Source organism: Hibiscus syriacus, unplaced genomic scaffold, assembly GCF_006381635.1.
Source record: "Hibiscus syriacus cultivar Baekdansim isolate YM2019G1 unplaced genomic scaffold, ASM638163v2 tig00110633_pilon, whole genome shotgun sequence".
Taxonomy (NCBI): domain Eukaryota; kingdom Viridiplantae; phylum Streptophyta; class Magnoliopsida; order Malvales; family Malvaceae; genus Hibiscus; species Hibiscus syriacus.
In genome coordinates this window covers 1,884,958-1,898,544 of record NW_024062806.1, presented here as the reverse complement: position 1 = coordinate 1,898,544, position 13,587 = coordinate 1,884,958, and the positions used below count along the sequence as shown (strand labels likewise).

Genomic DNA, 13,587 nt, shown 5'->3' with positions numbered 1-13,587 from the left:
CGCGTTGCGATTTTGGAAACTGATTTGCGATTCTGGGGATCGCGTTGCGATTTTTATTTCGCGTTGCGATTTTGTTGGTCATTTTGGCAAATCCAAAAAAAGTTGGTTAAAATCGTATATTATAACTTTTTTTTGGTCACTGAGGCGATTTTCTCTAAATTATATATGGTTGTATTCATTTATATATATATAAATTTAGGCGTAATTTATCTTTTTAAAATATGTATGCTATCCTCACGTGCATAACTCAACATTATTACATAATTTGATTAAGGGTAATATCCTTTTAATTAAAAATTATTTTAAGTGGGTTATCTTAACTGATTAGATATCCGCTTTTAATGATTTTAAATTAGAAGTATATCCCATTAGTGACACCTAAAAATTGATTCATCACTTTAAAATTTGGGAATTAAAGAAAAAGAAATGTTCGGCTATTTAAATTTATCGAGAAAATATTGTTATAACTATTTAAGATCTGGTCTCGATATTTTTTAAATAATCGAACATTTTTTATCTTTCTAAAGACTTGGTAATTTTAACTTAATCAATTTCGGTGCTTTTGAATATAATAAAATTCGTATGTTGTTGTATTGTTGGGGATCATAAATCAAATTAAACTCGAATTTGTAAATTTCATTGCAAAGACATTAATTAATCGATTAGGTACCGATTTAGGGAGCTGTGGGGGTGCTAATCCTTCCCCACACGTAATCGACTCCCGAACTCATTTTCTGGTAACACATACCTCAAATTATCGTTTTAATTAAAATTAAATTTTATTTAAAATGACGAAACATTTTTGGGTGTCCAATCACACCCTAATCAAAGATTGGTGGCGACTCTTCGAACCTGTGTTTTTATCGTGAATGAATTCCCAAATTTTCGGAACGAGAGGTTTTCTAAAATCACATTTTTTTAATAAAAAATCAATTACAAAGAGGATAATTAAAAAATTGATGCGGTTTTCAAAATCTCCCTCACTCGAAAAAAAACCGTTTCGACAACTTGGTGACTCTACTAGGGACTCTTTTTTAGAGAGTCGGGCCGATAGTCGATTAATTAATTGTCTTTGCAAACGAAAGTTATAAGTTCATTCTAATTTGGTTTTTAATCCCTAGTTTGTTTTAAATTGTTGTTTGTATTTTAATTTGCGATTTGAGTAACAAATAAATAGTTGTACTAACGTGTGATTTACATGTTTCAGTTTTCTGACCTTCATTTTAGTTTGTTGATTTTCTTGGATCGAGGCAAAGGATTATGGGTTTCCCTTTATTGTCGCTATAACCTTTCGATATTCAGAGCCTTCTAACTGTGCTCTGTCCCGTTAGGTGGGGGTGAACGCTACGCTTACGTGAGAAAAATTACTTTTCTCCGTATAGGCTTTAGCAAGTAACCTCTGGGGTACATGCCTTATGTTTACGAGCGAAACATTGAGTTTCCTCGCATGGACATAGGGAAATGTATCCTCTCGAATTGAACTTGACTCGTTTAAGCCTATAATGGGTGAGGGTCGAGGGTCTGGCAAGCCCAAGGGGGCACCAGCAAAGGACAATTTGAGGACCCTTTTAGTGATACCAAAACTCTGCTCATCTTATGCTGAATCTCTGTCCGCAGACACAAAGGGGAAACTCATTCTAACCTTTTCCTCGAATTTATTTTTACAATAAGTATGAGAACTAGAAAAATATGCGGTTAGGTTTTATATTTTTGTACAAAGCATGTGAATTAGATACCATGTGGTTATGGTTTTTTGTGAACAATAAAGCATAAGGGTAGATATCATGTTGGGTAGGATCTACTAAAGCATGATTGGGTAGCTAGCATGTAAAGGTAGGTTTTATTTGATGTTTTTATTACTTAATTATCTTGTTGTTTATCTTATGTGTACTAACCCATTTTTGTTATGTGTCTATATTATTGTGATTTTATTGCATTTTCATATTCATGTCATCGAGGGGTATTAATTCGCAAGTGATTGACTAATAAGAAGGCTGGTCATATTGAAGCAAAAAATTCTCATCCATGTAGTCAAAATTGGGAGATCAGAATTTGTTCAGGCGATCCATGAAGAAGGACATCCGATGAATAAAGAAACCTGAAGCTGATTGGAGAATTCCTTTAAATGTGCAAAGGCCAAGATGCTGACTCGGAAGATAGATATAGCCATACCAAGGACGAGAAGACCCTTCATTAAGACATGATGACCACTTTGCATCGGAGGTAAGAATGAAGATTTCAAGATTCAATTTAAGAACATCCGACGTCATCAAAGGTAATAAAATACGCCAACAACTTTGGGGTGCAATATTGGATTCCATGAAGAGTACGGCTCAAGGAAATGAAGAGATGAAGAATCACATTTATATTTTGACTACATGTTGTACTTATTGAATTTTTGTCGTCTAAATGAAGGTTGTTCTATAAGTGGTCACTTTCAGAATTAACACCTCGTGCATTTGCATTTGTATTCTTATTTTTGCGTTAACTTATTAATTTATTTTACTATTGTTGTTTTTTGTCATTTTGTTGCCTTATTTGTACTAACTTGTTTTTACATTGTCTGCATTGCATGATCATGACATAATCAAAAGGTGTCAATTTGTGAGTGGTCAGCATAGTAGAAGGTTTTCATGATGGACAAGGGGTTTTGTGATCAAGAAGACTATAATACAACTGAGAAATGGCATCCTGAGAAAGCTTCGAGAATAGTGGGCAAGATTTGCACCTGAAGATCACATGGCTGACGATGAGCAAAATGAGATAAGAGAATTGAAAGAGCATATGTCAAATATGATGGATAAGAGAGACCTCTACAAAAGAAAAGAGAGAGCTCAATAAGAACGATCTTGAGGTGTCAAATATGCAAGAGACTACCTTAGAGCCTGTTGATTCTAGCCAGTATGGGAAGCCACGCACAATCATTGTTCATATCAACAAGCTATTTGGAAATGACAGGGAAATAATGACAACTCTAGAAGTTCAGAATGATGAAAAGAAATCGTGCAATCAGAACTCGTTGGTGTGAGATAGTCTACTCCCAACATCAGAGGAAGTAAAGCTTGAAGCTCCAGTTCAATCCAAGTCGAGAGGTGGCTCTCATTTTGATTTTATCCCAATATCATATAAGGAGTTGTATGATGAACTGTTAGAAGCCCGAGAAGTAGCCCCACATTATGTGAAACCTTTGCGGCCTCCATATCCACGTTGGTATGACGTCAACGTTTGTTGTGATTATCATGCTGGAGTTCAAGGACATTCTATCGAGAATTGCTCTACCTTCAAGCGTCGAGTTCAACATCTTCTAGATCATGGAGTATTGGAGTTCGAATTAAAAGATTAACCTAGTTTGGTAATGAATTATCATGTTAAGTTTGAACCAAAAGAGACCAAAGGTAAGGGTATCAGTGAGGATGTCCAGGAGGAAAATTGTTTTCCAAAGTACGAAGCTCAAATTCGTCATCTAGGAAGTGAAAATGATAAATTGAGTAGAGAGATGGAAACCATGCAGGATGTTTTCCAAAGGATTGGTCAAGCTTTTAAATTTGTTGGTATAGGAAATGTCCCAGAGGAGTGGATAGCAGGGGTCGCTAAACTAAAGAATGACGCTGAACAGTGGAAAAACAATTGCAAGATGCACGAAGGTCAAGCCGAGAAGTTTTATCATGATCTAAAGATTGCATAGAAAATGCGCGATACAGCTATCATTGATTTGGGTAAATATCAAGTTGAAAATCAGACGTTGAACAGGTCCATTTCCAATATGGAAATTTCATATCAACGCCATAAGTGGGAGACTGACGCTGAGCTATAAGTCACTAGAGCCAAGAACAAGAAGTTGATGAAGATGGTGGATGACTGTAGTGGTCTTATGAAGGAGTTTCATAACCACAATGACTTTCTTACAAGGAAAAATCAACAGTAGTGTCTGCAACTCCAAGAATTGGTGCTCAAGATAGAGAAAAGGGACAAAGTCATGAAAGAAGCTATGACCTAAGCAAGCAGTGTGGCTCACAAATTGGTTGATTTAGCTGGCTTTGTAAGAGAATTGAAGCAGATTGACAACTCAACCCCCGAGCATGAGTGGAAGTTAAAATGGCTTTTGAAGGAGATATAAAAGCTAAGAGTGGAAGCTGTCCATTATCTGTAAAAGTTTGTTTGATGTACCGAAACCTTTGTGTTCAATGAAAGTTGTTTTAAAGATGGTCACTCTGGAATGACACCTTTTGTGCTTACATTTAGCATTTGCATTGCATGTATTATTTAAGCATTTTTATGGATTAATTATGAAAACATTGAAATAACTTATGGGAGTTCATGTGACAGTAATAACAAGATCATTCATACCACTTCCTCTCATCATGAATAAACAAATGAAGCAATAGAGCATCTAATGAGAAATCAAAAGATCAGTACAAGAACAGTTGGTCGGGTTAGAACAAGACAAGGAATCAAGCATCAGGTTCTCTGCAAGGCCCATCGAATCAAATGATCCAAGTACTGGTACCAGGCTGCTGGTAAAGATAAAATAGAGGATAAAGGAAATCAATCTCATCATACTGGTACATCAAGAATGATAATTAGCCCTGAAGCATCTAACTCAACCAAGGAAGAGCCTCGTCAATCTTGGGCAGTTTGAGAATGAATTCAAGTGGTTGAATGAAGCCGTTAAAAATATGAAGTTGTCAATGCCACTCACAAGGAGTTAGAAGCCAAGAACTTAGTTTGGTTCCTGATTTGGTCATCCCACATGAATTTAGGGTGCCTAGTTTTGAGAAATATGATGGCACCAGTTGCCCCCTAATTCATCTGAAATAGTTTACAGAAAGATAGAAGGGTACTTAGATGATGATAATCTGTTGATTCATTACTTCCATGATAGTCTGTTGGCAAGTTGTAGTATGGTACAATCATTGAAAGAGCATATCAAGACATGGGTCAGCCTAGCTGATTCTTTTCTGGGGCAATATCATATGTTAAAGGCTTAGCCCCAAACTTAATCACCTTCAAAGATGAGGATGAAACTACTAAGAGCTTTAAAGAATATGCCCCAGATGGAGAGGCGTGGCAGCACAAGTTCAGCCTCCTTTGGTAAAAGAAGAAATATCACATATGTTTCACGATTCTCTTCCAGCTCCTTTCTTTGAGTTAATGCTGGGAAATTCAACGAATGACTTCAAGGATCTTATGACAGCTGGGGAATTAATTGAAGATGCAGTCAGCAAAGGAAACTTGAAAGTCACTTCAAAAAGCCCAAGAAATCAAGAGGGAAGAGCTGAGCTAAATGAATGTCACGTCCAGAGCTCCCATAGCCGTAAAGAAAAGGGATACAGGTTGTTCAAGTCGTCCAAAGAAAGTCCCAAGATCGAAAATGTTTTGAAAGTGTTCCAAACTTCTATCTCGGATCTGTATCCCCATTTGGTTAAAGGTCTATACCTCACACCAAGGCCAGTGAAAGTGCAACCAGACCCTTCTGCTCACAACTATGATCAAGACAGTGTTTGTGATTTTCACTTGGGGGAATTGGGGCATTCTACGGGAAATTGTAGGCTGCTGTTGAAAGAGATAGAGATGCTTGTGGAAAATAGGACGTTGATACAAGAATTGGTGAAACAATAGATGATAAGATCGAGTGGGGTATCAGAGTGTAATGTGTAGCACCCGATCAAATCAAACGCCACTGCATCAGAAGAATAATGGGATCATCCTAATTATGCAGAAATCATTTCGTTCATCATGAAACTTTTTATCATTTGTAACATCTTGTTTGAACATGTTTTTTTAACTTTCTCATCAGTTTTGCAATGATATTTAAATGAATTCATGTTACTTTAAGGATGGTGAGCATTGAATCAAATTCATGACTTGAAATTCTTTGAATTTCAACTGAATTAAAAGCTCTTTAATAATTAGGGTTATAAATCTTTGACGAAATGACAAGGTTGAAACCTGATAAAACAAGGACCTTGACCCTATCCCCAAAAGATACAATCGAGCACCATACCTTTTTTACAGGGACTGATATAGCATTCTTCTATCATAAGGGAATAAACCATAGGCTTGGTATTCAGGTATGTATAGGAGCGGACAACATGGGGCATCTTTTGTGTATGATGTTACAAAATTGACTAGACCATACTTTTGTTGACGACGTTCGATGATGATTATGATCTTTACGGATGGAATAGTCGAGTAGGTGAATTTAATTTAGGTCAGTTGCTTTGAAATTGAACTCTAACGATGAGATTTTCTAACTTTCAACAACACCTAGACCATGACAGGTTCTTCTTGACAAGCTTAAGAAATGAATCTGCATACCCAACAAATATATATATATATATATGAGTATACAAAAGTTGAGTATTCCGCTAAGGCAATTGGTTATAGAGGAAACTCGAAAGCCCGGCTTTATGAATAGATTATACTCAACCATGACCTTGATCGGGTACCTGGCAATTCGGTGTATGCTCCACTGTGATTGTCAAGTCAAGACTTTGTGATGAGATGAACCCTTCAGCTACCCGATAAGGCAAATTACAATAAAGCTGATTTCAGCTAGCCAGAAAATGGAAAATTAAATCAAGTTTATAATAAAGATATCGGTAAAGATGGACTAAGGGAGTTAAAGAACACCTGTTATAGTCAATTTCACACGAGCACTCAAAAATTTCATTTTTAGACCAATTTATGTACTGCCTTTGTTAGAGGAGCTTATGAAGCTTGAACAAATGAATATTTCAGAGAACTGAAATGAAAGTGTTCTAGAAAGTCTAGTAATTAATTATGCTAGTTGTGTCATTTTGTCCGCATCCTATTAAATACTAAACCAGAAAGAGGTGCATGTCATAATTTTCACAAGGATCGAGAAAGAAATGAAATTTTGGTGGCCGAAACCTTAGAAAATAGGAAGCCAACCTAAAACCAACCCATCAATTTTTAACACTTGTCAAGGAGTTATACCTCTGAAAATATTAAAGAGCTATTGATTCTTTTGATATTTTGTGAACTCATGTTTATGATTTGATTTGATTGTGAGCCTGAGTTAATGGCAATGTTTTATAAAATTCTTTCATTATTTGATCCCTAAATAAGAGAAAGAAAAAAAACATTTTCAACATGACAGTTTCAAATGTGAAAGGTCCTTGAAGCTGGTGAAGCTCATTATGCCTCTATTGGAGAAAAGGAATAAGTGATGCCAGAACATGAAGCATTCCACAATCTTAAAGCAGATGGTCCAAAAGATCAGAATGGATGAAGGATAGAACTTGTAACATTTCCTTGTGACGTTTTCAGTAACATGTCAAGAAGAGGATGATCTCATTATTCATAAGGGGCACATATTACAGCTTGTATAAATGTAAGACATTTTGTTAGAAGAATTGATCATTTCTTAAGTGTTTATGATAATATGAAGAGAAGCCCTCAAACTATTTGACAACACTACTATGTAGTGACACCAGAATGAGAACATTCAAGTTAGGATATGTTCAGCACGAAGAGATCCTTGAGTACCCACTTTGGGGCATGACCAGAAACTCAGATCATGTTGAGATGACAAGATTCAGACCAAGAAGATATTGAGAATGAGTCTCACAACTTGAGTGTGAGGGAAAACCGTGAATTTGAGCAGAGTTTACCTTATAAAGCAATGAACTGAGCATCGATCAATGGCAGTCCTGGAAGAGCAACTCTGAAAACGTAATTGAGCTAAGGACGGAAATGGGGCAACACAGTCATATTTCTGACTATAGCGTGATGTTGAGAGAAAACGTTTTATCCAAATAAAGATAGAAGACGAAGACGACAAGATGGAAGAAGATCAGAGGGCTCTTCCAAAATGCAAATTGGAAATTATGAGTCGTTACACTGATATCTAAAGCATACCTTTGAAAAGAATGATCAAATGGAAGAAGATCGAGCTCACCACTCTAGAGCCAAGTGAAGATTGATTCAACATTTATGCATTCATGAAAACATCATTTGCATAAAAGAAAATGCATTACACTGATACATTGAATTACATTTGTGTTTCATGCATAAATACATGATTTTGACAGATCTTTCAGTGAAAAGAGAATAAGCAGAATGTTAGAATCCCAATGATTGAAATGAAGATTTCAAACCTCAAATGCAAAGAGTTACATTTAAAGAGAGAGTTGCATTTAAAGAGGCATACCCTGAAGAATTGAGAGGTTTAATCCATAGAAGAAACATTACTCTGAAGTGATGACCATCAGATAGAGAAGAAAAACAAAGATTTTTGTGTATGAAGAAGCGAATCGATATATTGGAAAGACTTGCGCACATGAGATTGGGGCAATTCAATCTTAAGCCTTCACTAGAGAGTAGTGAAGCAAACAATCTGAAGCCTTCACTGGAGAGTAGTGAAGCAAACCGTCTTAAGCCTTCACCGAAGAGTAGTGAAGCAAATCCATCAGCAAGCCTTCCGAGCATAATGATTAAGTCCTCATGGCAATCTTAAGCCTCCACCAGAAGGAGTGAATCAATTTCATCTTAAGCCTTCACCTGAGAATAGTGAAGTAAATCCATCTTAAGCCTTCACCTGAGAATAATGAAGCAAATCCATCTTAAGCCTTCACCTGAGAATAGTGAAACAAATCAATCTTAAGCCTTCACCAAAGAGTAGTGAAGCAAATTCATCTATAAGCCTTTAGAGCAAGACGATAAGTCCTTTGGGCCATCCATAAGACCCTCGGGTAGGATGTTTTCACATGAATTTGAAAGTGAAAAAATGATGTCTTAAGAAGTTGAAATTTTTGAAAACTAAGAATGCGATTTTCAAAATTTCACAATTTATAAGTCCTTCGGGCCATTAATAAGTCTTTCGAGCATGATGCTTAAATCCTTCGGGTCATCTGTAAGTCTTTAGAGCAAGATGATAAATCCTTCGGGCCATCCATAAGACCTTAGGGTAGGATGTTTTCAAATGAAAAAAATGATGTTTTAAGAAGATGAAATTTTTGAAAACTAAGAATGAGATTTTCAAAATTTCACAATTTATAAGTCCTTCGGACTATCAGTAAGTCTTTCGAGCATGATGCTTAAATCCTTCGGGTCATCTGTAAGCCTTTAGAGCAAGATGATAAGTCTTTCGGGCCATCAGTAAGTCTTTCGAGCATGATGATTAAATCCTTCGGGTAATTTGTAAGCCTTCACCAAAGAGTAGTGAAGAAGAATCACACCAGAAGATTGTTCGAGTTCATACCCCTTAAAGAAAGAGGGAGTGAACCCATTTTCAGAAGATTATTCTAGTTCTGTACTCCTTGAAAAGAATAGGGAGCGAACCCATTTTGAGAAGATTTCTCGAGTTATATACTCTCTGAAAGAATAGGGAGCATACACGTTTGCTGAAGATTGTTCGAGTTCTATACTCCCTGAAAGTAATAAGGAGCAAACTCGTTTTCAGAAGATTTCTTGTACTCTCTGAAAGAATAGAGAGTAGAGACGTTTGTTGAAGATTATACGAGTTCCATGAACCCTGAAAAATAGGGAGCGAACCTGCTGATCGAAGGTTGATCAAGTCCTATACTCTCTGAAAGAATAGGGAGCAGACATGTTTTCCGAAGATTTTTCAAGTCTCACTTACCCCGAAGGGGGAGTGGAGCAGATCTCTTATTAAAATTTTAAAAAGTATAGATGGAATTGGACTAAAACGCGTTGTCTTTTTTTTTATCTTTGCCCTATTCTTGTTAACACAAGAATGAGCAAAGATGGACAGCTGTAGACACCCGTTTTGTCCGGGATATAATAATAATATTATTATTATATATTTTATTAATAATATTAATTATTATGTTTTATTATTTTGCAGACCAAACTACAATGCAGGCCCAAACCGGACCCCATTACATCAAACTAAATTATATGACCCGGATCCAGTATTAAATCGTTTAGATGCTGACACCACCAATGCCTTTCACGTGAAACCTACAGCAAATTTGACACTAGCTCAAGCCAAGTCACTGTCGCCAATCGTGCCACCATCGAATCATACTGCACAAATAATCCACATGCCAAAGTCAAAAATAGATTCCACCTACCCAAACCTAAACCCATCAAAATTTCACTAAATGAAGAAAATCATGATGCAATGATAAAGGAATTTGGTGAAGAAAAAGGAAATAAATGAGGACTCGGTGACCATTCGAAAGGGGGGACGAACAACAAAGGGGGGCTCTCGCACAGAAAAAAAATAGAGGACAGCATTCGGGAATTCACAAAAAAAAACAATAATAGAGGGAGAGCAAGAAAAAACGATAGAAGAAAAGGAGGGTTCTGATTTTTTTCGAAGGCAAAAAGTTTTTTTTTCTCTTTCGGGGAGATTGAAGCTGGAAATAAATGTAAAAGAAAAAGTGTAATCATCCCATTAAAACAAAGATAAGCAATCGAAACATGGAATTTTCCTAGCATCCATATATCATTCGTCCACGGTTTTTTTTTATTTATTTCTTATTTACAGTAATATTTTCTTTATTTTTTTTAATCAATTTCGAAGTAATATACTTTGCCTTTTTAAAATGCATTTCTTTCAATAACATTCTTCGTTCCTAGCATAGAAAGAATTAGATATACTGTAAAGGAGGGGTCGTTTACCTTCATGGTCAGTCCTCTCATCGCGGAAGTAATCGAGCCATCAGGGTTAAGGAAGACCGATTTTCCTTAGTCGTTATTTGTGTTTTGCATGTGGGTTTCAAACCTTCGTTTTGAGTCTTAGATCTTCAGCGTGAGGGGTCTCGAGGGTCTCGGTTAGGAATAACAAAGAAAAGGGTTTAATGAATATCAGGGGTAGTATAATTTACCTTGTTGACACAGTGAGGGGCTGGAGCGAAGAGTGACCACAGAGGGTTGTCGGTGGTCGGCGTTAGCTTTGTTGGGTTTTGAAATCTCGGCCATTTGTGTTGAAAGAGAGAAATAGAGAGAAACGGCGCTGATGGATTTGATTTAGCAAAAGTAGGGGTTTAGTTATTAGGGTAGAGCTTAATTTAATATTTAGGTTTTTTTTTGAAACGGCATAGTTTAAATAAGGTACATGATTCGTTTTTGAACCGTTTTTAAGCGCATCACATGTTAGTTACCATTTTTAGTTCAATATTTGAAGTTTTATTGTTTCATTGTGATTTCATTAACCAATTTGATTTAATGTGTACGTATATAATGCCTCATATTTATTTTTATATATATTTTAATTGGATTATCATATACGTATGTTTCATTAACCAAATTTGAGTATTATTAGTCCATTTTAATATGTTTATAAATTATATATGGTTGTATTCATTTATATATATAAAATTAGGCGTAATTTATGTTTTTAAAATATGTATGTTATCCTCACGTACATAACTCGACATTATTACATAATTTGATTAAGGGCAATATCTTTTTAATTAAAAATTATTTTAAGTGGGTTGTCTTAACTGATTAGATATTCGTTTTTAACGATTTTAAATTAGAAGTATATCCCATTAGTGACACCTAAAAATTGATTCATCACTTTAAAATTTGGGAATTAAAGAAAAAGAAATGTTCGGCTATTTAAATTTATCGAGAAAAAGATTGTTATAACTGTTTAAGATCTGGTCTCGATATTTTTTAAATAATCGAACATTATTTATCTTTCTAAAGACTTGGTAATTTTAACTTAATTAATTTTGGTGCTTTTGAATATAATAAAATTCGTATGTTGTTGTCTTGTTGGGGATCATAAATCAAATTAAACTCGAATTTGTAAATTTCATTGCAAAGACATTAATTAATCGACTAGGTACCGATTTAGGGCGTTGTGGGGGTGCTAATACTTCCCCACACGTAATCGACTCCCGAACTCATTTTCTGGTAACGCATACCTCAAATTATCGTTTTAATTAAAATTAATTTTTATTTAAAATGACGAAATATTTTTGGGTGCCCAATCACACCCTAATCAAAGATTGGTGGCGACTCTTCGAACCTGTTTTTATCGTGAATGAATTCCTAAATTTTCGGAACGAGATGTTTTCTAAAATCACATTGTTTTTAATAAAAAATCAATTACAAAGAGGACAATTAAAAAATTGCTGCGGTTTTCAAAATCTCCCCCACTCGAAAAAAAAACCGTTTCGACAGTATGAGATGCAGCACACAATTTGATTTTCTTGCTTTATGCACATTTTACTTAAAACTTAATGTCTCTCGTCAGTATCGGGAATCTGGTTGAGGAATTGCAGAGACAGAAAATGAAGAACATGCAGGTTTGTGCTTGAATCTTAGAAATTAAGTTTATAGTCTCACTATAATGGTACAATCCTCCGAATAGAGCAAAATTGAGCATACATGTTTCTAATGCATAGTTGTATCTGACATTCGCTCACCTGACTCGGAGGAATTTTCATGCATACCCAAACATTTTTGTTGTTTCGATCTGATGTTACTTGCACGCATGTATGTGTCAAACCCTGGTATGCTCAAACGTTTTTCTAGATCACCCTTGTATTCTCTTACTCATTTCCTAATAAGTTTAACATATCGATTACTATATATATATATCATACTGAGTGGAGATGGAGTTGATTTTCTTCTTGTGTCATCCTCTTGCAGTTAGAGAAACAATTAAATAAAGCATTGGCCAACAACATAAAGTGAAGGGTTTGAAACAAACAGACAAATCTCTGATTATATTTGGTCAGTGCTTTAGGGTTCATAAAGGTATTTGAGTTGAGGAATAGTACTAAGGGTACCTTGTTCTTTTTATTGTATTATTTTCGAGTGTACCATATATATATATATATATATATATATATATATATATATATATATATATATATATATATATATATATATATAGTTTAAATGCATATGGCCCTGTGTTGAAAAAGGCCCTCAGACAGGGATGCCCCAATTTTGTGATGCCATGATGCTCGACTTTGAGTTGAGTTGAGTTGAGGTTTAGTCTCTCATGTAATGTAACTTTGTTGTAATTTATTCACATCCACATGATATTGTAATATAGAGTTTATTTGTTTCACTAAAAATAGTTTCTGGAAAATTATTTTTGAAAATTTAATATTTTCTAATGTTTGGATAATGTGTGAATTACTTTCCGTTTCGTAAGTTTTACTGAAAACATTTTTCTGAAAGTTGTTTTCAATGGAAGAAATACACATTACTAATTTTCTTGATTTTGCATATTTTATTCTGCTATTGAGGTAATTTTATTACTATAATATTATATTTTGTAAAACTTTGAATATATATTATAATGTTTTATTTTTATAAGTACATCATATTAATGTCACTATTTTTTCATAATTGTAACTAATATAAATAATTTATGTTAATTGTGTTATAATTATATCATTTTTATTAATTATTTTCATGATATATTTGCAATTTCTGTTGTTTGATAAAAGACAAATATTATGTAAAGTTTTACAAAAATCCATTTTTATTGTTCAAAAAATATGTAATTTTTTTATAATTAAACTAGAAGACTAAATTTGAGTGTCAATTAAATTAATAAAAAAAATTAATTTAAAACGCTTTTTTGTTTTATTATCATAATTTAATATAAATTATATAATAATTATT

At 34.6% G+C, this 13,587-nt stretch overlaps 1 protein-coding gene across 1 annotated transcript in view; it reads left to right on the top strand.

Annotated features, from left to right (window-relative positions):
• LOC120136526 (serine/threonine-protein kinase BLUS1-like) overlaps nucleotides 1–12,653 on the top strand; it is a 34,516-nt gene extending 21,863 nt beyond the window's left edge. The window contains exons 21-22 of the mRNA XM_039152532.1: nucleotides 12,200–12,251; nucleotides 12,598–12,653. Of these exons, the coding sequence (XP_039008463.1) occupies nucleotides 12,200–12,251; nucleotides 12,598–12,642 (97 nt within the window). The 3' untranslated portion in view covers nucleotides 12,643–12,653. The remainder of the gene's footprint in view (nucleotides 1–12,199; nucleotides 12,252–12,597) is intronic.
• The last annotated feature ends 934 nt before the right edge of the window (nucleotides 12,654–13,587 follow it).